The following is a 21545-nucleotide window of genomic DNA, read 5'->3' as shown; positions in this document are numbered from 1 at the left end:
TATCCTCTAGATTTTCCAAGGGGGTTGCAGGATCGCAATCCTTGTTTCTTTCCTTCATGGAGAGAATGATAGACAAGTTTTGTAGTTAGTTACTGATTGAGGATAGAGGACTTTCATAGCAGAATGCACCCTGACTGAAATGCTTAATAGATTATATTTCTTAATTCACCCTGGTACACAGTTGTGTCTGTGAAGATCTCTGCTGTCCAGTGAAAAAGTGCGATTGTTCTGAAACATCAGTAACATGGCTATTGGTTTTTTTTTCCTTGCATATTCCTTGTTTTTACTCCAGCCATTCTCTTTTTCTAGGGACATTCACACGACCACAGGGAAAATCAAAAGAGCTGTATTACAGTTCACCCCAGCCAGCTGGACCTATGTCCGCTGGTTTGACCCTAAGTCTTCATTTCAAAGAGTGGCTGGAGTCTACCTTTTCATGATCATTTGGCAGGTAGGAAATAAATTCTGTGAAATCAAAGCTGCCATCAGCTCAGTTACTTATTGGCTGTGTTTGGCTAGAAGATATTCTAATGCAATGTGTGTCTGTCATTGAAATACACAGTTAAATGAATTGATAATGCAGAATTGGTCAGGGCATTGTTCATAGGAGTTACATGATAGTTCAGGAGTGTAATTACAGAATCTGTGGAAAAAAAAAAAAAAGTCACAGATTCCTGTACTGGCCATAAGATTGCTCTCTGCAATTGATACAGTTTTAAAAACTGCTAGACAGTGGGGTTTGGGGGTGGGTTTTTTTGTTTTTGTTTTGTTGTGTGGGGTTTTTTGTTTTGTTTTGTTTTCTTTCCCATTGACTGTTGGATGGATCACTGATACTCAGAATTCTGGCCTTGATCCAGCTAGACTCCATAATATGTCCCAACTGCTTTGGTACTTTGTCATGCAAATGCTAGCAGACTTCACTAAAACCTTTTTGTTTTTTTTTAACTTGCTGAATTTAGTTTTTAAAAGGAGAACTAGAAGTGTTTGATATACCTTTTTTTTTTTTTTTTTTTTCCTCCTATGATCTCCTCTACTCCTCTGCCAAATTTGCCTCAGTCATTCATACCTGATTTAGGATATGAAAGTTATCAGAAGACCTCTGCAGTGTGAATTAGCGTCTGGTCCCTTAATGGGTTTCTGGAAAGAGAGCAAATACTTTCATAGAGGTGTCTGGGGGAGAATTATTTGTTTTACTAGTATATTCCTTGCTTGTTCTAGAGCAGGGATCTTAGACTCTTTAAATCCTCAATCTAACCAGCAGGGCTATAGTAGAGCATAAATTGTTTTCCTTCTATGTTTTAGTTTCCATATTAATCTTTGCACATTTCTGTAGCAACTCATTAAGAGTTATGCAAGTTGAACACTGTTAACTAAATTTTTTTTTTTCCTAGCTGACTGAGTTGAACACATTCTTTTTGAAACATATCTTTGTGTTCCAAGCAAGCCACCCTTTAAGCTGGGGGAGAATTCTCTTCATAGGAATCATTACAGCACCCACTGTAAGGTAATTTTGTTTCCATGGTGTTTTTTCTTCAGTTTAAAGTAGCTTGACTTCTAGGCACCCACAAACTGCATATAGTTTGTGAATAAGTACAGCACATTTCAAGAAATTTATGCTTTTGCCACCATGAAAAGCAAAACAATCATCACTTTTCAATAAGGTGTATTTTCTGACAAGTAAACTAGTAAGGTAAAATGTATATAAACATCTGTGTTTCCATAGGGATGCAGAACCAGTCTGTTCCATCTTCTGTTTGTATAGCATCTCCCTGTTTTGTGAGTTAGCTGCATATGTTATTCTTGAGGACTGCATGTGAAAGTATCCAAGTTGATGAGTCAGATGCTCACAAAAGTATAGATGAGATAAAATAGAGCTGTTGGTTTTTCTAACTGAGGTCCTTATTCTGTTTGTCTACAGGAAATATTAGCATGTTATAAGAAAAAATAGAACATTACCATATTATGAGTAACAGTGTTGACAGTTGTATAGAAACATTAACCTGCTTTTAGTCATGCACACTATTTCACATTGTTAGCAGAGTCCCCTTATTTTTTTTTTTTCCTGTGACATAGCTGGAGGTAGACAGATTGCACACAGTTCTGAGGTTAGAGGCAGGGAATTTCCCATTCATGAGTAAAGTGACGTTACCTTGGACAGTTAAATGGCAGCCATGCGTTGGTTTATTCCTAAATACAGCTGTTAGTGTCTCAAATTATGTGCAGTGATTTTACGCTGTTAGTTAAATCAGCTTAAACATCTTATAAGCTCCTGTATAGGTGAGCTTTTAAGTATTTTTTATGGCATTTGCCAACCTGTAGAAGTCTTTATGCTTAAACAATCCTTGTATTGTTGGATTAATAACACTTGTCTTCCCCATCTGTCAGTGGAAATCAGAGACAGACTGAGAAAAGGAACTTTGGTTCCACTTTTTTGGAATTTCCCTCTCTAAACTCTTAAAATTTAGGAGCATAAAGAGCATAAAGAACAGAGCAGAAAGGTCTACAGACTGTTCTCAAAATAGTGAGAAATTCTACTCTGTTCTTGAGAGGAAAACGTGCTAGTGGTTAGAGCACTCACCCAGGATAAGGAATAGCCATATTCAGTTTCTTTCAAGATTCAAACCCACATCTCTCAAGAAAATGCAATTGTTAATAAATTAAAGACAAACTGTGGAAAAAGTGGGGGATTCTAATTCTTTCAAAGCTGTTGCTCTTTGCCTAAAAGAATTGGAGATTCAGTGGAGAGACAGGAGACAAATATGTAGCTTTGTTAGCCTACTAGTCTGGGTACTTTCCCAGTCCTTGCTCTCAGGATTGTTTTCTGTGTTGTTTCAAGCTATTCGATCTATGTGATAATCTGTCCTACTAGAATTGAAGCCATCTGGTAGACATCCAACATGATTGCATGTGATTTCAACCATCAGCACTTCATTTTCAGTATAGATAGATTTGTAACATAAACTTGTTTTCTAAATGTAAATACTGTGGGGACTTTCAACTTCACTGAAGAATTTTCTTGTTTCCCTTCTCAGGCAATACTATGCGTACCTCACAGATACACAGTGCAAGAGGGTGGGAACTCAGTGCTGGGTGTTCGGGTAAGTGTTCTTGCTCCATTCTTGAAGCACTTGGACAAGTGTTAAGTAGGAGTCCAGCACAGGAACAGGCTTTGCATGAAGCCAGTCCTTGTCTTGTGTTGTTTTTAGTATAAAGAACAGTATGGAGAGATTTTCTTTCTTTTTGCAAGTTCAGAGGAAAGGAAAATTCTGGATTTGGAGGTAGAACATGGGAAGTGATGGAATGAGTAAGGAGAAGAACAGAAGGAAGAACTAGAAACTGCTGGATAAAGCTAGGCTCCTTCAAAGTAGCATTGGCCTTGCTGCCCATATTCTCAGTCAGGTGAGAAGGATAAAGCTTTTGCCTCTACCACTTGCCTGTCATAGGAGCAATGTTTACCTGACTGTCAAGGTGGGCATTGCTGCTGTTAGCGGAATCACAACAGAATACAGTGAAACAAGCCACGGTTATCAACTATTTCTACTCTATTCTCAAAGAGGGAAAGGAATAACACTATGAATGATGGTTACCTTGGCTACAATCTCTTTCAACATGTCTCTTGGAGGAGACCTTTAAATGAAGAGTTTGCATGATTGCTTCTGGCGAGAACTTCCTTCTCTGGATAGCTTGACTAAAATGTACTGTTCTGGAAACCTGAAGCATATGCTATTTTAGCATTGTAAAAGCTTCTTGTAAATAAGCAGCATAGTAGTGTCCCTTTTGAATTATGACTTGGAAGCTTACAAATGGGAAAACATAAAAGATCCTAAATCACGTCTTAAAGAAAAAAAATATAATATGTATTTTAGGAAACTATTCAAGAAGCTAATTTCTGATGGCAATAATTTTAAATTAAAACAGCCATTTCATTCTCTTTGTCAAGATTAGTGTATGTCTTATTTCCAGAATTGTCTGAACCATTTTCGTGTTTAATAGAAGAATCTATTACTGTTTTAAATTGGAATAGCATTTCAATGAGCCATGAAATACTCAGATCTAATTTAGAGACAGTGCTCTGGCAAACTTATCTCACCTTTAGTGTTAGTCTTAGGGATGTTACAGAGTTTTAGGAACAGTGCTGGGCTGGAAGGCATGTTTCCAAGTGCACTACACCACCGTAAAGGATGCCCCTTTCTCAACATTGAGATGAGAGCAGAGCATGCTGCAATGTAATTGAAGGGATTTCTACTCTTGTTTTAAATGTACCCTGGAGAACATGACACGTCTCCTTGGGTTTGGCTGGACTTAAATATTCACCTTTTTCACTGACTTATCACCTTCCTGAATGGATCTATTACTGTCTTCAACTCATGAACGTAACATCCAATGGACATACAAAAGGTAGTAGCTGTGTTCTTGTTTAGTTTTACTGGTGCTGAGTAGGAGTTGATAATATTTTTCTGTAAGCCTAAACCTCCTTACTTAGGGAGGATTCCCCTTCTCGAAACATGTATTACGATTCCTAAAGAGAGTCTGTAACTTACACAGTCCTTAAAAAGGATTTTTTTTTAATGATCATGGCAGAGTAACCTGTCTTTCTGGGTTTGGTATGGATGGTGCTTTAGTACTGAAGATAACTAATTAATCACACAGTTAATATGACTACTTAATTTACAATTAGAATCAAATAACCTTGCTCTGTGCATAAACATCTTAGTAGTTATAGACCAACTGTATTAATATTTTGGAGATACACATTTGAATACAGACATGTTACTGAAATTTGTATTTAAATAATTTAGGAATTGATATGTTTGTATGATAAAGGAAATTTTCTCAACTATAGGTGGTAATTTTAGAGTCTTATAGAAGACATTTTAAACAATTTTATAATTTTGGGGGAAGAATTTTCAAGTTCTGCCTTATAAAGAAAGAAAGATGAACTTCTCTTTCATCCAAGAGAAAGAATGTAAACATATTGTTTTGCAGACTGAAGGGAAATATGATGCTGAATGTTTGCCTTTTGGCTCTGAAAAATTGTTAAGGATTAGAGAAACCTTGGTTTAAAGCTCTCACTGAACACATTAGTGTCATATATGTCAATAAATAGATGCCCAAATACCTCTTTACGATTGCATAACAAGAACTGCAATAGAATATTCATCTACAGTCTGATCGAATCGTGGGAAATGTGCACGGAGTATTCTCCTTGATACTGCTGACTTCTGTAATCTGCTAGAAAAAACAGAGCAACACTAGGAGTTCCTGTTGTTTGTTGGAAAAGCAGCACTCCTCCGGTAATTTATCCAGAATATAATTTCTGAAGCAATTAAAAGCAAGTATATAGAATATTCATATCTGTGGTGATCAAGACACACTTCTAAAGGCACAAATTGAATTTGTAACAGCCTAACCATGGGAATAGTTAAAATTAGTGCCTTGCATTAGTATGAAACTGTGTTCTCTGCGACTTGACATATACTGTAGCATCACTCTCAATAGATGGACAGTAAGTGATGTAAGGCATGAACAGGGCCAGTGCAACAGCTCTGGAAATGCAATGGAAATTGCACCATTTTCATTAAGATGAAGCCTTTCAAAAAGGAGTATCTGTTAGGATGTTACAAGACCATTTTGATTGAATAAAAACTTACTCAATAGAACTAAAGACACTGTATTCTCATCACCCTTCAGCAGGATACTAACACCTTTCACTGTTAGCATTCTTCTGTCTTTTGATTTACCACTTCTTTAATTGTAATAGCTGTCCTATTGTACAATGCGCTTAACCCAAGTATTCTTGACAAGAATCACGGAAAGAATGTATAAATGCAGCACAAACAGCTGTATCATTTTTTGAGTCCTTGTTGAAAATAGCCTGTTGTTTTGTTTGTACCTTTGAGTATATCATACCCTCATATGTTTGTTTCCTGATGGTGGTCTTTCTGTTCCTACTGCTGTAGTTCACTTTAACTATTTTTTAATCTGCAGCTGGATCAGTAAGAATAATATAAAACCAAGAAAGAAAAATAGTTGGTGACCCAACAGAGTAACACTGCTCTCAAGTTTTTACTAATATGCACCTCATTGATTAGCAGTATTGGTCAATTAGGTGTTACTTCCACAATTCTAAGTTTTGGCCCCACTCATCATACTGCAAGTCACATTAGATGGTACAGAGAAAGCTGTAATTTATTATTTGCACCAGGACTGTCTCTGCAATACCAGTGGTTAATTCATGCACACATCTTTCCTCCGTCTTTCACGGAGGGAGCTGGGTCCTGTCTGCCAGGCAGTAGAGCCGTTTTTGGCAGCTCCTGGTTGTAGAGAGTGCTGGTAGGGAATGTGTCCTGCAGTGTCGAGCTTGGGAGACCAGAACGCTTGACCTGATGTTAAGTGTGCCTGCACATGTTTGAGGAGGAGTTTTCATGCATGTGCTCGTATGTACAACCTCAAAGTCACTATTGAACAACTTAAGTATTAAACTTTTATAAATCTAATAGTTTTCTTCATGATTTGCTTCAGCTTGAGAAGAGTCAATTTTCTACACCTTTGCTGCACCAGTCACATTTCTACACTTGTATTTGTTAAAAATATGTAATTTTGTGTCCAGGACCTATACAAACTAAATATATTTCCATGGCAGGTGATGGAAGCTTTGGATTCATAACCCCTTGTACCACACCAAGTGGTGGGCAAGCCTCCATAGCTTTGAGCCTGAAAAGATGTAAACATCTGGTAACGGGGAGAGAGCTGGAGATACTTGTTTTGATTCTTATAATGCCAGAGAGGAAAGTAAATACTGCAATTTTTCCTCTCACATTTCTCCCCAAATCCTCTCATACTGTAGTGTGGACCTGAGTTTACACATAAACCAGAGCAAATGCATGGATTCTCAGAGAATTTGAAATACTGTTTCATGTTAATTTTCTCATTAAAATCCATCTGAAGCAAGAAAAGTAGCCTATTTAGAATTGTAGTAAATTTACATCCAGTAGAGAAATACCCAAAGCACAGTTCTAGTTCACCCAACAGGGAGTCTGTTGGTTGTTTGGCATGGAAAAGAAATTTATATCTGGTGAGGGCTGAAGCACAGTGGTAGGTATAAACAGAAATTCTCTGCTATTGGCACACACTCCTGCTTGTTCCCTGGACAAGTAGAGGCTCGCGGAATTGTGAACTGCCAGTTGATCACTTTTTGTATGCTGTTTATGCTGAAGAAAAGTATAGAAAGAAAAATAAACTTCCCAAAGAATTTCAGTTAATGGTGGTGTTGGGGAGATGGTTGTGTGCTCACTAGAGAGTAGTGCTTGTTTAGAGCTGACAGTCTGGGGTCTGGGTTGTGAACATGTGAGTTAAATCCTTAGTGTTTGTAACCACTTTCCCCCCATCCCCCTCTCTTTCATTTACCCACAGGGTTATTGCTTTCCTTGAAGCTATTGTGTGCATAAAGTTTGGACAGGATCTTTTTTCCAAAACACAAATACTGTATGTTGTGTTTTGGCTTCTCTGTGTGGTAAGTGAGATTTCTCATGTGAAACATAAAGCATGGCAAAAGCATTGAAAGCATCTAAATAGCTTCCTCTCTGGAACATTGGCAGCAGGGGATCATTGTGGGGGGATGCTTGTAAAGAGCTTTGTGCGCATCCTAGGAAAAGTAAATGCTAGATCGTTTAGAACACACTTTAAAGGGACTAGAATAACTTTTTTCTTATTTCTTGACATAGCAGAATGTAGCGATTTTTACCAGTGCTTAACAATGAAACAAACACTAGTTATAGGGCGCTTTATGAGAGAAAATGTCAGTTCAATTGAGGCTAACTTTGGTGGTGCTTGCTATAGTGCCCACTGGAAAGGAACAGGAGTTAATGTGTAGCATTAATAAGTAATGCATGTCGTTTCACACTGAAGTCTTACAACTACATAAACAACCCTGCTTTATCAGGCAAATCATTCTCACTTAGCCTGCAACTTTCTGTACTTCAGTGTGATTACTGCAAATGCAGCATGAAATGCCTGTTTTATAACAGTAAATGGATGTTTGTCTTGCCAGACTTGTAACTCCAAGGCCAAACACATTTTTAATGGTCAGTGAAAAATAAGGCGTTTATAATGGGGTGACAGATAAATACTTCTCCCTTCTAGTTGGGAACACAGTTTGAACAGGTGATAGGGAGTCAGAATTTATTGTTCTCTTATTTAGCATGACGATTTTATTCCTGAAACTTCAGAGGAGAAAAGCATTGAATTGCTTCCCGGATCAGAGCACCACAAAACCGAACATGTAACCCAGCCTGAAGCACGGGGCAGGGAGAAGGAGAATTCGTTTTTTCCCAGGCTGGTTATTCCTGATAATATAGCTGCAAATGCCTACTAATTGCCTTTGTATGATGACTGTACAGAGTGAGGACAAAAATCATACTGACAGTGTATCCTGCATGTATGTGGGTGATCTGTATGTATTCTCATGCTCCCATTGAGAATTGGTCTGCATACCCCATGGTGGCAGAATGTATGTGTACCTTGAAGTTGAAGCACGAGTCTTGCTCATCCTGACAAAAGATGCAGAGACAAACAGAGCATGAAAGTCTCTGAATGCGGAATCTCCAGGGACTCTGAGACCTTGAATCAGCAAGGAATTTGGAAGAAGTTTTACAGATTATTTTTTCTTTTTCTTCTCCCTTGTTTAGGCCTTTACAACTTTCCTGTGTTTATATGGTATGGTTTGGTACGCAGAATACTACGGCCACCGAGAAAAGGTACTTTATTAAGAAGCCTGGTTTTGTTTTATACCAGAGTTAAAACTGCAAAGCTCCTAGATATTAGAATTCTTTACCAGAGCTAGTATAAATGAGGGTGAGGGGGGATGGTCCAGAGTCTAACTGAAGTCAATAGAAAGAACTCTGAATTGAGCGGGCCTTGGATAGATCCCAAATTACACTGTGGTTTCTAAAGAATGCTGTCCTCTTAGTTACTCAAAATGAGGCTGTAATTTTAGCAAAGCATTCAGGGATGAATGGTTAGCTAATGTTCCTGTTGTACAGGTGGAATGCTAGGGGAATATTAAGAATACTTGGTTACACAACAGATCACATGGCAAGTGGTGAGTTCTTATTGTATCATTTATGTTGTACCTTCAAACTAGGAAGGGAAAAGTCCTAAGTATTGGCTGAATGTTTTACGAGGACTTCTGCCACAGTTTAAATGTACAAGTCTAATTGCAAACAGGAGAAGTACAGATCACAAGAACCACCAGCATCCCAATGATATGTGTCCTTCTTGTTTTTTGCAGACCTTATCAGAAAGTGAAGACAGCCCATACAGTCCAGATGCTTCCTGGCTTCATTCTAAATTCAGTAGAGGTATTGGCACTTTTGCACCTGTATTCTCAAAGTGGTAGTACTAAGGCTCAGCACTAGGAAATGAGGCTTGAGAAACTTACATTGGAGACAACTAGACTTATTTAAACATCCCTGCAGGAACGATACAGATAAATCATCTGCAAAGCTATTTTGCTTTACTGCCTTTTTTCTTCTAACTCTTGGAAATGTATTTATTTTTTAATGAAGCAACTACATTTTTCTGCCTTTATTCCAGGCTATTCTTTTAGGTTTAGGGCATTATGCATTTCATAACTGTTGTGGACAGGTTTTCTCTCTGAACATTGCATGTTTGATTTGAAACATATGAATGTGAATTGTGCTTTTATTCCTGCTTGTTAAGAAACAGTCAAGAATGTGCCCTGCAGCTTGTGTTCTTACTGACACTTGCCTAGTCAATGCTGTGCTGATGGTCATAAACAGCTTTCTCTGTCCTAAGCAAAGGCAGCCTCCTTCTCTGACTTCTTTTCCCTACACTAGAGGTCAGTTAAGTTACCTGCCTCCTCTGTTAACTCTTTAGTGTGGTCTTGCTTATTGAACAAATATCAAGATTCATACCTGGAAATTATCTCTGTCAGAGTTTATGCTCCAGGTGTTTGTATCATTAAAAATATTTCTTATTTATCATATGCTTGAAAAGCACCTGCAGCAGAGCTTTGTTATATTTCATACATGATTTTTCTGGATGCTGATATTAATTTATTCTCAGTTTAGTAAATTTGTGGATTTTTATATTTTGGAGAAAAATTGCTTGCACTCAAAATGTTTTTCCCATTTATATATGCTGGAGAAATCTGGCCAAGCAAATCTTTCTCTGACTTTCTGTTACTTCATTAATTACAAACTTCAGCCTCTTTCATGTTTTGCTCTTGAATTGTTGTTTCAGTCCCCATTGTCTCCCTCTGCTTTCTCAGAGTCAGACATGGTCTGTCATATGAAAGACTGATAACAAGAAATGTACTCTTACAAGGATCTGTGACCTCACTTCCATAATTCTTAATTTCTAATAGTAGTACCTGCCAGTAATAAAAACGTGGAGGTTTAATTATTAATGTCATTTAAAATGAAGGATGTTTCACCACTATGTTCTGCTATAGCAAACTTCTGCATTTTTTTGGAGGAGGAATAATTTTACAAAAGTCTTAAGAATTGCTTTTTAAAAAAAAATAGGCCACTAGATGGAGTACGAGTATCAACCAGTTTGTATTAGTGTGAAATAATCCATACTGTAAACACGGTAGCTCTAGAAAGCCTTACTGCCTTTTAGACAAGAGCTTGACAATGTCAAATATATATATATAATAAAAAAATATTTATTGCTCAGCAGGTGCTGACAATAGTCCGCCAAAACATTCAGTCAATAGTGAAAGCCATTCATCTAGAAGGAGGAATCGGCACTCCAAATCAAAAGTAACGAATGGAATCGGCAAGAAATAAGAATGGTCTCTGAAGATATCCTACAGTGTGACCAGAGGTGACAAAGAAAATCAGACCTGGCTCTGAATTTCCAAATGGAAGATTGATTTTTAAATTTAAAAGTTAAAAAAGGGTGGTGTTGAAGAAAAGGATGATCAAGATGGAGCCACCAGTGTAGTGCAAATCATTGCCTGCTGACACTTGCCATTCACTGATTTAAATCTAGTTTCTTCAGCATGTGGCACCAAAAGCTAATGAAGAGTATGCTGGAAAGAAAAGTAATTTTGTCATAGCAGGTACACCTTGTTTTGTGTTCAGGTGTTGCAAGTGCATTTTTAATATCTTAGTTGAGGACTTAAACACAAAGGTTAGTAAACTGATAATCAGTTGGCATAGTTGGTTGGGGGTTTTTTTTGTTTTGTTCTACTGTGTTTTTGTTGTTTTCTAGAAGAATATGCAATCCTTTGACTAAAAGCAACTCTGCCCTTCTTTCTCAGTCTCACAACTAAACTTTTCTATACAACAGTTAGTAAATATTTAAAATTTCTGTAGTTGTATCCAGCTGCTTGCTTTTATGTAAAGGCTCTTTAGACCTGTTGACAGGGTTTTACCAGTGAAGAAATGAGTCCATGTTTCCTGTAAAGGATTTGAAATTGACCTTCAAACACAGTTCTTTTGTTCTGCGTTGTCCTGCTTGATTGTTACACGTTGGATTTCTTTTAAGTTTTTTAAATACTTGTATAAAAACCTGTTGCAAAGTAGAGGGCCATGCCTCCTGCCCTCAGAGGTGGGTGTCGTGTCATTTAGTTGTTTTTCCTCCTTTACTGCAGTGTGTTTTGCATCTTCAAGTGCAAATATGTCATTTTTTCAGCTGTGTCACATTGTGTACAATGTTCCTTCCCACTCCCCTCTAATTTGCTTCGCCTCAGCTGGAACCAGAAATCCCAGTGTCTTCAGACTGATATCAGAAACTGCTTTGAAGGCTCTGATGCCCTACTAAGCCTGGTGATAAAGCAGTTTTTTTGCTGAAGTTGAGTTGCTTACTACTTCCATAAACATAATTATTTGTGAAGGCTTGCTGTAGTCTTTGGTGTCTGAGAGGCAGCATGATATTACTGTGATATACCCCATTGCTTTGGTATTCCCTATCATGCAGTCAGATACCAAACAGCAAAGTCATTTTCTTGCAGGTTTTTTTTTGTGTGGTTTTTTGGGAGGTTTTTTTTTATTTGTTTTTGGGTTTTTTTAAAATGTATTAATTCTGACATCTAGCAAAGTGGATAATTCTCCAGCAGTGAATGTAATGATTAAGTCAAGAGGTAAACAATCAAGAGCAATCAGTTCCTGTATTAAGTTATCAGAATGTTTGTGCCAATTAGATTTTGGGATTCATGGGGTTCAGAGGGGTAGATAGCTTAAGCAAGGATAAGTAATACCCATTAGTCACTTAGTCTTCATAAGAAAATGGGATTTCCTTTTTCTTTGAATAATGTTACTGTGATTTGCCACAGGCTAAGTACTTAAAAAAAAAAATGCAGCAGAGACTTTATAGAAGTGTATGATACTGTAAATAGAAAAAAGTATCCTGTGTAAGCCATTAATTCCTATGTGCCACAGATTAGCAATGTTTTCAATGCACTTAAGTGTTGCTGCTGAACTCCTCAGAGGGCCTTCATTTCCCACCCCCCTTTTCAATCAAACATAAAGTGTACAACTTGGGAAGTAACATAGTAGAAGCTGCTATATCGTCATTGCTACAGTGACATTAAATGTTACATGAGAAAAAAATGTTAGGAAGACTTTCAGGCTTCACCAACTACTTGGTTTTCATTCAAACTATAACAGTTCCATGTATTGCCTCCTTATTCGTAATGTACTACGTATTGATGAATGTATTTGTAGATTTCTTTGGATACTGAGACTTGTTACTTTTTTATTTTCTTGGTTAATAACTCAGTCTGTGTAAGACTGAAGAATGGCATTGTACCTTTTCTATTGATTCAATACCAAAGCAAGAGATTGGAAGTCTAATGGTTTAGATATTTTAAGTACTGTGGTTTTCAAAGGTGAGAGCCTGTTTTGTACTTGCAAGGTGTATACACACCAGCTATGTATACAAAGCTTACATGTGTAAGCAGATGCTGAAGTACAATATCTACTTGCCTGTGGGGACAAGCACACATTTTGTAAATGCAGACCTGGTGCTCACACTGCTGAACTGCACCCTAAAAATATTGGAAAGGCAAATATGAAGTGTCATCTTGTTGGAATCTGACTTCTGTATACTATTACAACAGCTTGGCCTTGAAGAAATGTTGTTTGACAACAACTTTAAAAATATTTCCCATGAAGTCTTTTTACTTTAATTTTTTGTGTTTGGTTGCTGTTTGTTTTGGTTTGGTTTGGTTTTTTACTACTTTAAAAGAGGGATGGCTAGGGAGAGGGGAAACTTAAGTAAGCTATTCAAGTGCTGCTTGGAAAATGGCATTTTGTGTCCTCTCTCAGCAGTTCTGGCTGGAATTCACATGTGTTCTCACTAGTCCTCCACTGACTGGCAACTGTATTTTCAGCCTCATCGTTTTGGACGTGAGCTTTGCACTGGCAGGCATTGGGAAGCTGCTTTTGATCACTGCTGTAAAATTAGTGATCTCAATTTTATCATTTACTGCGCTATTGCTGAATTCTGTGTGTGTGTAACACCTACAATGACAAATCGCCGAGCTGTTTAGCAACAAGCATCCATGTATGAGTTCTGCTGCTTGAACAGTATTTTGTAACAGTCACGGATGCACTGTCCTGTTTTTGACTACTTGTTCTGTCACAGCCTCTCATTCCTACTTTCCTGCTTCTGATGTTCTTTCCTTTCTCTGTCCTCTAGTGATCTCCCCTGCTGCTGTGGAGAAATCTGAATTGGCCCTCCAGAGACTGTCCATTAATTATATCAGTCATTGAAGGGAGGCTAATTTGGGGCAGCATGGTGTAAGCAGAGGGTAGTGGCAAGAACTTTAAATAGTGGATTAAATAAAAATTGAAAGTTTTAAAATGCAGGTATACAGTGAAGCAGAGCTAGCTTTGAGTACTGGATTCCAGTATTAAAGTTGCTGCATAGATCATACACCGCATCTAACTAAATATTTGGAGTGTGATTTCAACCAGTGCTTTTGTTACTCTTCTGTGAAGATCATCATTTGATGTTCCAGCTGTTAAAACTTTAATATTTTTTACTTTGTTATCACAAGAGGACACAGATGTTACCATGTATTTAATAGTTTTTGAATGGAGTTGCTCTGTATTGATTGCAAAGTATTGTATTTTGCAATAACTCAGTAAATCAACCCATGTCACCAGTATGTGTGTTTGTCTGTACCTGCAAGGCATAGGAAATGATTACATACTGCCTTTAGAAGCTATGACATTTTACTCTATGTAGTTGCATGCTGACAAATGCAGCGGTTCCTGAGCAGCCTACAGTGCACACTAAGGTTTTGCTGTAATTTATTATTTCGGAGCAGCAGATCTGGTAATATGAATAGTTATATTATGCCTTCTGAAGTTGCTCTGGTATATAGGATGAGCTTTGTCTTAATTCTTTTTGGATTTGTTTTGCTATTGGATGGGAGAGCTGAGTTGCAAGATGGTCTCATGACAGACCTTCAAAGAAGAAATGAGACTTCCTGTAGAAGAACTGTAAGACAGGCTATCGGCAAGTAGACTTCTGCCAGTATAAAGGTGTCGCTGAGTATCAGAAACACTTTGCTGTGGATTCCACTGCTGCCATAGTTTCCACAACAGCAGTTGCCGGTTGTTTTTATACTAAAAACCTATTGTGAGCTGTTGATTGCTCGTCTGCTGATGGCACTAGTCTGATGTCTAGTGTGTGAAGAAGCATGGCTTTCCCGTTCTTCCTCAGTTCCTCCTCTCTTCAGGCATTGAATACTGGGACTTTCTGCCTTGCTGGGGAGGGCTTTTCTTCAACATGACTTACCTTTTGGAATACTGATTTATAGAGAGCCCATAAATTCTGAGGTGGTAATAAAACTTGGAATAGCCAGGACTTAAGCTTGTTCATCCTCTGGGAAGAACAGCTCAGGGACAAGTGTTGAGTATAAAATCTCTTCTGAAGGGCTGGGAAAATACCTGGTTAAACAATTTATAGGAGCCACCTCTCTCACAGGACACTGCTTACTACCTTGGAGAAGGCTTTTTTTATGTCTTCTTTCTGATCAATTAAAGCATTAAAAATACTGGAAAAAACGTGAAGCATTGGAATAAACTTCCTTTAAGAAGCAACACTTGAAAAATGTGCTCCTTTGTAAGCTTGATGCTCTGCTACTTTTGAAGGATCACTCTATTTTGTATCTTGGTAGTTGCTGTTGTGGGTGGAACTGTAATCAGCAGTGTCAGTGTAGGGTCAAATGATCTGGACAGCTACATTTCTGCTCCGTCGTCCTGTGGCAGAACTTGCACACTATTTTGATAGTGTGATTTGGCACAGACTGGAAACTAGAGCCAAAAGCTGGCGTGTTACTGATTGAAATAGGTATTGGTGTCCATGCCTACTTCGATATCTGCAGTTCATTTTTTGTCACTGGCATGGAAATTTACCCTGGAAGCACTAAACCAGTTCTACCCTGTGTGGTGTGCTTGAGGAACTGCTGTTTCAGCTTACTTTTTGCCTTGGAAAAGGGAGAGGAGCACAGTGCTCTTTTTTTTTTTTTTTTTTTTTTTTTTTTTTTTCAGATGTCTGAGTGCTTGCATTCAGCTGCATCCTGATAACATGCCCATAGGCCTAGGCACTACTCTCCCGTGCCACTGTTTTCCCACTGGTATTTCTCCATCTGACTAAGGCACTAAGGACTACACAGTCACGGGCTGGGGTTTAACCAGAGGTTTCTGAGCTGATTTTAAGCCTCATATGCTCAAAATACCTCCTGCAATATTCTGTCTCCCTCTCCTCCAGGTCTGCTCTGCCTTCTTATCCACCTGTTGCCACCACATAGTTTTGTTCTCTGGAGCCCTGGCAGGGACTGGTCCTACTTCAGCAAGTTAAGGTAGTTCCCTAAAGATGCAGTTTCACAATTGGATGGAAATGTGTTTTGGACAAACACACGCCTCACATTACTCACTTTTCTTTTGCTTTTTGCGTGGCTGGTCAGGAATTGAGAACGTACATTGTTATTCAAAGAAAGTGGGACTAGAAAACCACAAGCTCTTCATATGCTGGGCTGAAAGCACAAGGACAACCAGACTGCTAGCTTATGCCCGACAAGATGCATGGTCTGTTACCTGTATGCCTGCTCGCTCATCTATCAGTGCTGTAGCTGCAGGTGTGCCTTGCAAAGGAGCAATCCTGCTGCCCTCAACAGTCTGAGTTATATTATGGTAAGACCAAGTGAGTTTTAACTTCAATTCAGGAAAAAAAAGAAAGTCTGGGAAAGAATGTAAATTGTAAACATTGAATTCCTATAATCAGCAACAATGTAAGTGCCAGACTGTACTAAGCATACACATGGGTTTAATTTTCATAGTTTTCATGGATCTCAGTTTGCAGATGATCATGAAATAACTGGATGGCTTATTTAATGTTTTTTAGAGTAGTGGAATTTACAGCAGTAGCATTCCTATGGCCGTGATCCAAAGTATGTTCTACAACTGCTGTGCCCTCCAGTTCAGTATTTTGGTGGTTCTTGCCTAAAAAATGCATTAATACTTGTATGTATGTATGTATACATACATATAAATCTACTGGAGGAACTTTCTTATCAAAATGCTCAGGGCCTGGTTGAGTGTAGTCTCTGTGACAATGACTGCTGTGTTCCTGGACATTTGGAAGCATCCAGGTCTGTATGTACCTCTGTAATGTCCAGGCCAATAGGCATTAATCTCAGTTGCAGCCCCTAGGTGATGCTGTAACACAAACACACAGAGAACGTGTCCTGGATTTTCAAATGTTGCTTCTAATTTTGGGCTACTGGCTTTAGCCACCCTGGCTCAGTTTTAAAGACTTCATAACTCCTGTTGACTTTAATTACATGTGCCGTACACACAGGCCTGCAAAGTGCCCGTGTTGTCAAACTTGCTGCAGAACAACCAAGGCAAAATAAAATCAAATGAGTAGCTTTGAGGAGGCTTTTAATTAAAATCTTAAATGATAGCTCTAGTCCTTGGAGAGCAAGAGTGAAAGACTTCTATTTTGGTTTCTACCAAACACACAGACTACCAATTTGTTGTCAAAGTACCTTCCCCGTTTGAAGGGAGCACTGCTTTCTCCAGAGGATCTTTGGGATGAAGCTCTGGGCAGGGTTCTTCTGGCTTTCCTCCTCTTCCCACTGCCCTTTGTGTAGGGCATCGGGGTGGGACAGGGTGACCGCTCTTTGAAAAGGTTGTTCGGTTTTTGCTCCCAGGAACTCAGCTGGAGCAGGCCACAATCTCCAGTGCTGCATACTCGCCTGATTTTCTGGCTGTAACAATGAAGCTGTGAGTTTACCTGCTTGCTCAGATGAGCCTGTTCCTCATCCCTGCCATCCTGTTTGGGAAAGGGAAGCCACTGTGTGCGAAGTGTTATTGCTTCATGTCTTTATGTGGCTCAGAGTTTAGGATGGTTCAGTATGTTTCAGTAAGTGTTAAGAACTTCACACCATCTGCAAAGAATTCCTGTTTTTCCCATAAGAGCCACTGAGCATTTTTTTTTTAAGATTTGGAAAATCCTGTGAGTCACAAACCTCAACAGGGCACCCAACCTGTACCAGTTACTATGGCTTCTACCTGTTGACACTGAGATGTTCCTATTGGCTTAGGAAAAAACCCTCCAGATCATTTAACTTGTATGTCGCCAGCTGAGAGAAGAAATCGCAGCCCTCATTCCTTGCAGGAGGAAACACGGTGTCCTTGCTGTTCTCAATCCAGTTCTGTACAGGGTCACCACCAGTAGAAACCTGGATTGGTTTTGTTGTAGCCTGACTTCAATACTTGCTCTCACAAAACTATTACTGGAGAGCAAAAAAAATACAGTGAAAAATACCACTAAAGGAAATGTATTTCCATTCATCAAATAAATAATCTGGAAGAAAACCAAGAACTTTTACTAAATTTTCTAAGACATGTAGGTTTGGGGTTTTTTTTCCCTATGTATGTGCTGTAAGAGTAGGTGACGCATAATGATGCTTACAACTTTTAAAATATTCTTTTTTCTGCCCATTTGCTGACTTTGCCATATTTGGATCCCAAATCCGGATCTGCGCATTCCGTTTGCCCACATTTAAAATGCATTTGGAATAGCAGGACGGAGGTTGGGGCGGAGAACCCAGATAGAGCTGAATTGCAATTTCCTGGTGACATGTTCTCTAAACATCCCAAAATATCTCTCAGGGTGAAGTGTTCCAGTTGTTGACTTGAGGTTTCAGCAGCACACGCCGTTCATTCAGTCCTGGTGCTTCTCACAGGGATGGTAACATGATTACCAGTAATGATCTTTCATGCTGTAGAGTTTTCTTCTCGCACCGCTTCCATGTTGCAGGAATTTCTTTGAAACAATGCATAGGACATTGCAAACTTGATTGGGGGGGTGAGGGGTGGGGGGGGTGGCCAGTAAGTTCATGTTAAAGATTAGAAATGGGGACAAAGGGTGAGTGACTTGTCTACATTTCCTCAGGAAGCTGAAGACAAAGAGAAGAGTAAGATCCCAGACCTTTGGTTCCCATACTATTACCAGAAAATTATCATGGGACTTGGTAAAAAAGGGCTTCTGTAGTAAATCCAAGAATGTTATCCGCATCTCTTAATCCCTAAAAATGAAAACATACTGTGTTACATACACAAAGAGGGAACAGGAGTGAGGTGACACCCTCCCTCCATTCGTATATTCTAGTCCTTATTTTATTTTGCTGGCTTACTTCAATTTACCTACCTTTTCCAGTGAGCTTTCATGACCAATACCTTGGCTGTTGATTTAAAATTACTAACGGTAGGTCAAGACGTGTAGGGCAAAGTAGAAGATCTTTGGATCTCCAAGGCACGCTGGGGCACCGTGGTTCTGAACCAACCTAGCGGCTCTCTGCTTTTCTTGTTCGCGCTTGTAGTCCAATACATCTGACTTCCCAAGGGATGAAACAGGCAGGCTGTTTTGCCTTCTTCACAGTTCACCAAGTCCAGCGATCCTGGATGAACCAGGGCTGCAGAAGGGACAGCAGCCAGAGGCTCGGAGTGGGGTTCTCGTCCTGTGTTTGAATCAGAACTGCTTTCAAAGGGAAGTCTTAGTCCTTTGGCAGACTGTTCCCCCACGTATGTGAAAAAATAGCAGCTGGAACTGTTCTAAAATAAATAACATGGCAAACAGTGTTTTGATCTCACAGGCTCCTTGCTGCTTTTTTGGGCACGTGCAGGTGCTGTACCCATTCTCCCTGCAGAGCGGCACTCTCTATTGAGATGCTCCACATCTGTCTTGGGGTGTGAGATTATTTCAGACCTTTTGTTTCTCTTGGGTGTGTGCATTTCTCATGAGCCCGAATCAGTTTTACCTCTCAGCTTACTGCAAGATTGTCCTTATTGTGGGCCTCCACAATGACCATCACTTGCTTCTTGCTTATCTGAGCATCTGACCCCTAGCAAGTTTCCGGGGGACCTCTCTGAGAAAAGCTGCTGTGATTAGCTGATAGCACAGTCCTCCTGTGTCTCTCTCAACAGCGAATCTTTCAAATTTAGCTCTCATTAGCTTGGTTATGGAGGTGGCTATGAATACTCCTTGTGTGCCACTGGCTGTTAAAACTGGCGTGGGCCACAACTCCATGCCAAATAACCACGGTATTTCCAAGCAACTGCTGACTCAAAAATACACTGCTATAAATCACTTGGAGCACCAAGCACTGAAACATCAGTTGCCCCTCCGAAGACCTTGATGTCTGCAGCGCCCAAAGCTGGGATAAGGTAGGAGTCTCGCCACTACGTAAATTTAAGTTTTCTATTTTTTTTTTGAAGAACAACTCCGTGTTGTTGCAGGGAAACATGTTTGCTGTGGATTTGTGTGCCCAGGCATGCATTGCCCTCTTGCACCTGCATGAGGAAACTGTAATTTGTAGAAGTGGGTGATTTGGCACAGTCCTGCCACTAATACCAGGACCTTAAGGCCCTCATGGTTTTGGTTTTGCATTTATCAAAATTGCTGGGTGAGCTGATCTCCTTTGCCTCATGCTGTTTTCCCTGTTTGTTATAGCAAGAGTAAAGGAGATGATGACCCAAGTGACTTTGTGCCAGGCTAAAAAGTTTCAATTTCTGGTATTTAAATACTGTTCTTGAACCTGTCCAGGCCCTGGTGTTTGCTTCCATCAGCCATGCTCTTGTGCCTTGACACGTCAGAGATCTTTCATCAAGGACTAATTACTTTTTGAACTTGATAGGAGAATGCCAACCATTTTAAAGCAGAAAGAAAAAGGAACCAAAATACAGCTTTTGTTTCTGAGCTGGGTTCCTGGCTCATCTCTGTCATTCCACTGAATGCGATCCCACAAGGCTTCAGCTTTCAGCGGGTGACAGAGGTGTCCCGGGGACAGTCTGGTTCAGCCTCTGTTCTGCTCCACTCACAATTACTTTTTACTCCTCTCCCTCAGCAGCCGTATCACTTTCCCTCATGCAGCGGCCAGCCTCTCCCCTTTCAGCAGCAGGATGGGACACCTGGATTCATCTCCACTTGAGACAATTGATGGAAGAGCCTAAATTAGGTGTGGAGTCCCTGTAGGCTTCCTTGCCAGTCAGTAATATTCAGTAGGCACCTTCAAAGAGCAAGGGAGGTTGTAGATGGTTTAATCACCCTCTGGAGTTGCAGGTGACCTCCAAAGGAACCTCCACTGCCGGCAGCAGGCGTGTAGTTACACCAGCCTTCTCATTGCAGCACCTCCTGGAAGTGCCTAAATTAGAAGGGATGAGTCCAGGCCCTTGTCCCATTGATTTGGGCCATCCATCTCTTTTCCCTGTTGGCCCTCACAGTGTGATACTGTTTTCCAAAAGCAGCAGTACTGTACTCCAGCAATGGATAATTCCCATCTGATGGGATGGCAATTACTTGTCACCCCTCTTCCCGATAGTGTGCTTTTAGGATGCCGCTGATACTCTGAGCCCATTACAGCGTCAAAAAGGAAACGAAGGGATCCATGCTGGAATGAACGTGTCGTTCACCTGCTTTCTTACAGGACTTGCTAAATTTGAGGCTGTTTTCCTACTAGTATGATAAACGATATTCAACATGTGAAAAGATAAGAGACAAACCTTTCTTTCTTTCTTCTCTTAACACTCCCAAGCTGTAATTCATCTTCCCCAGCTTCTTTAGGAGCTAGCTGCAGCTGTTAGAAGAGGGTTAAACAATCTCACTAGGAAGCAGAAAACTTTATCATAGCTAAGGAGGATTAACGCACGCATAATCCCCTTACAAAGCCACTTGCCTTCCAACTCCAATGCGTAAAAATAAAAAAAGGATTGGATCAATGTTATTTTTCTCATATCTAATTTGAGAACAATAGAGCACATTAAGTAATTAAAATGTTCACCTGTAAGATGCTTAAAAGCAAGGCTGCTGGCAGATATATAATTAGCTCCAGTTAGCTGCTTGCTTGTTTACTTCGGTTAATTTACCCAGTGTGGGGTCTTTGGGCTTGGAGCTTTATTTAGAAAACATTTTGTTGTTGCATAAGGTAATGCAGTGGATAGGCAGGAACCAAAGACAGAAAAATAGAAAAAAGATAGTTTATTGAGCCAACATACATG

At 39.6% G+C, this 21545-nt stretch overlaps 1 protein-coding gene across 2 annotated transcripts in view; it reads left to right on the top strand.

Moving 5' to 3' along the window:
- Positions 1 to 14140, top strand: part of PTDSS1 (phosphatidylserine synthase 1) — a 33677-nt gene extending 19537 nt beyond the window's left edge. Inside the window, exons 7-13 of one of the 2 annotated variants that reach the window (XM_050892313.1) lie at positions 310 to 451; positions 1392 to 1504; positions 3033 to 3098; positions 7414 to 7513; positions 8688 to 8756; positions 9290 to 9359; positions 10705 to 14140. In XM_050892313.1, coding sequence (XP_050748270.1) covers positions 310 to 451; positions 1392 to 1504; positions 3033 to 3098; positions 7414 to 7513; positions 8688 to 8756; positions 9290 to 9359; positions 10705 to 10814 — 670 coding nt within the window. In that variant the 3' untranslated portion in view covers positions 10815 to 14140. Of the gene's footprint in view, positions 1 to 309; positions 452 to 1391; positions 1505 to 3032; positions 3099 to 7413; positions 7514 to 8687; positions 8757 to 9289; positions 9360 to 10701 lie in introns of both variants that reach the window. The other variant, XM_050892312.1, reaches the window with a different exon arrangement.
- The last annotated feature ends 7405 nt before the right edge of the window (positions 14141 to 21545 follow it).

The sequence above is a fragment of the Gymnogyps californianus genome, chromosome 2 (assembly GCF_018139145.2).
Source record: "Gymnogyps californianus isolate 813 chromosome 2, ASM1813914v2, whole genome shotgun sequence".
NCBI classification, from domain to species: Eukaryota; Metazoa; Chordata; class Aves; order Accipitriformes; family Cathartidae; genus Gymnogyps; species Gymnogyps californianus.
This window is presented reverse-complemented; position numbering and strand designations above follow the sequence as displayed.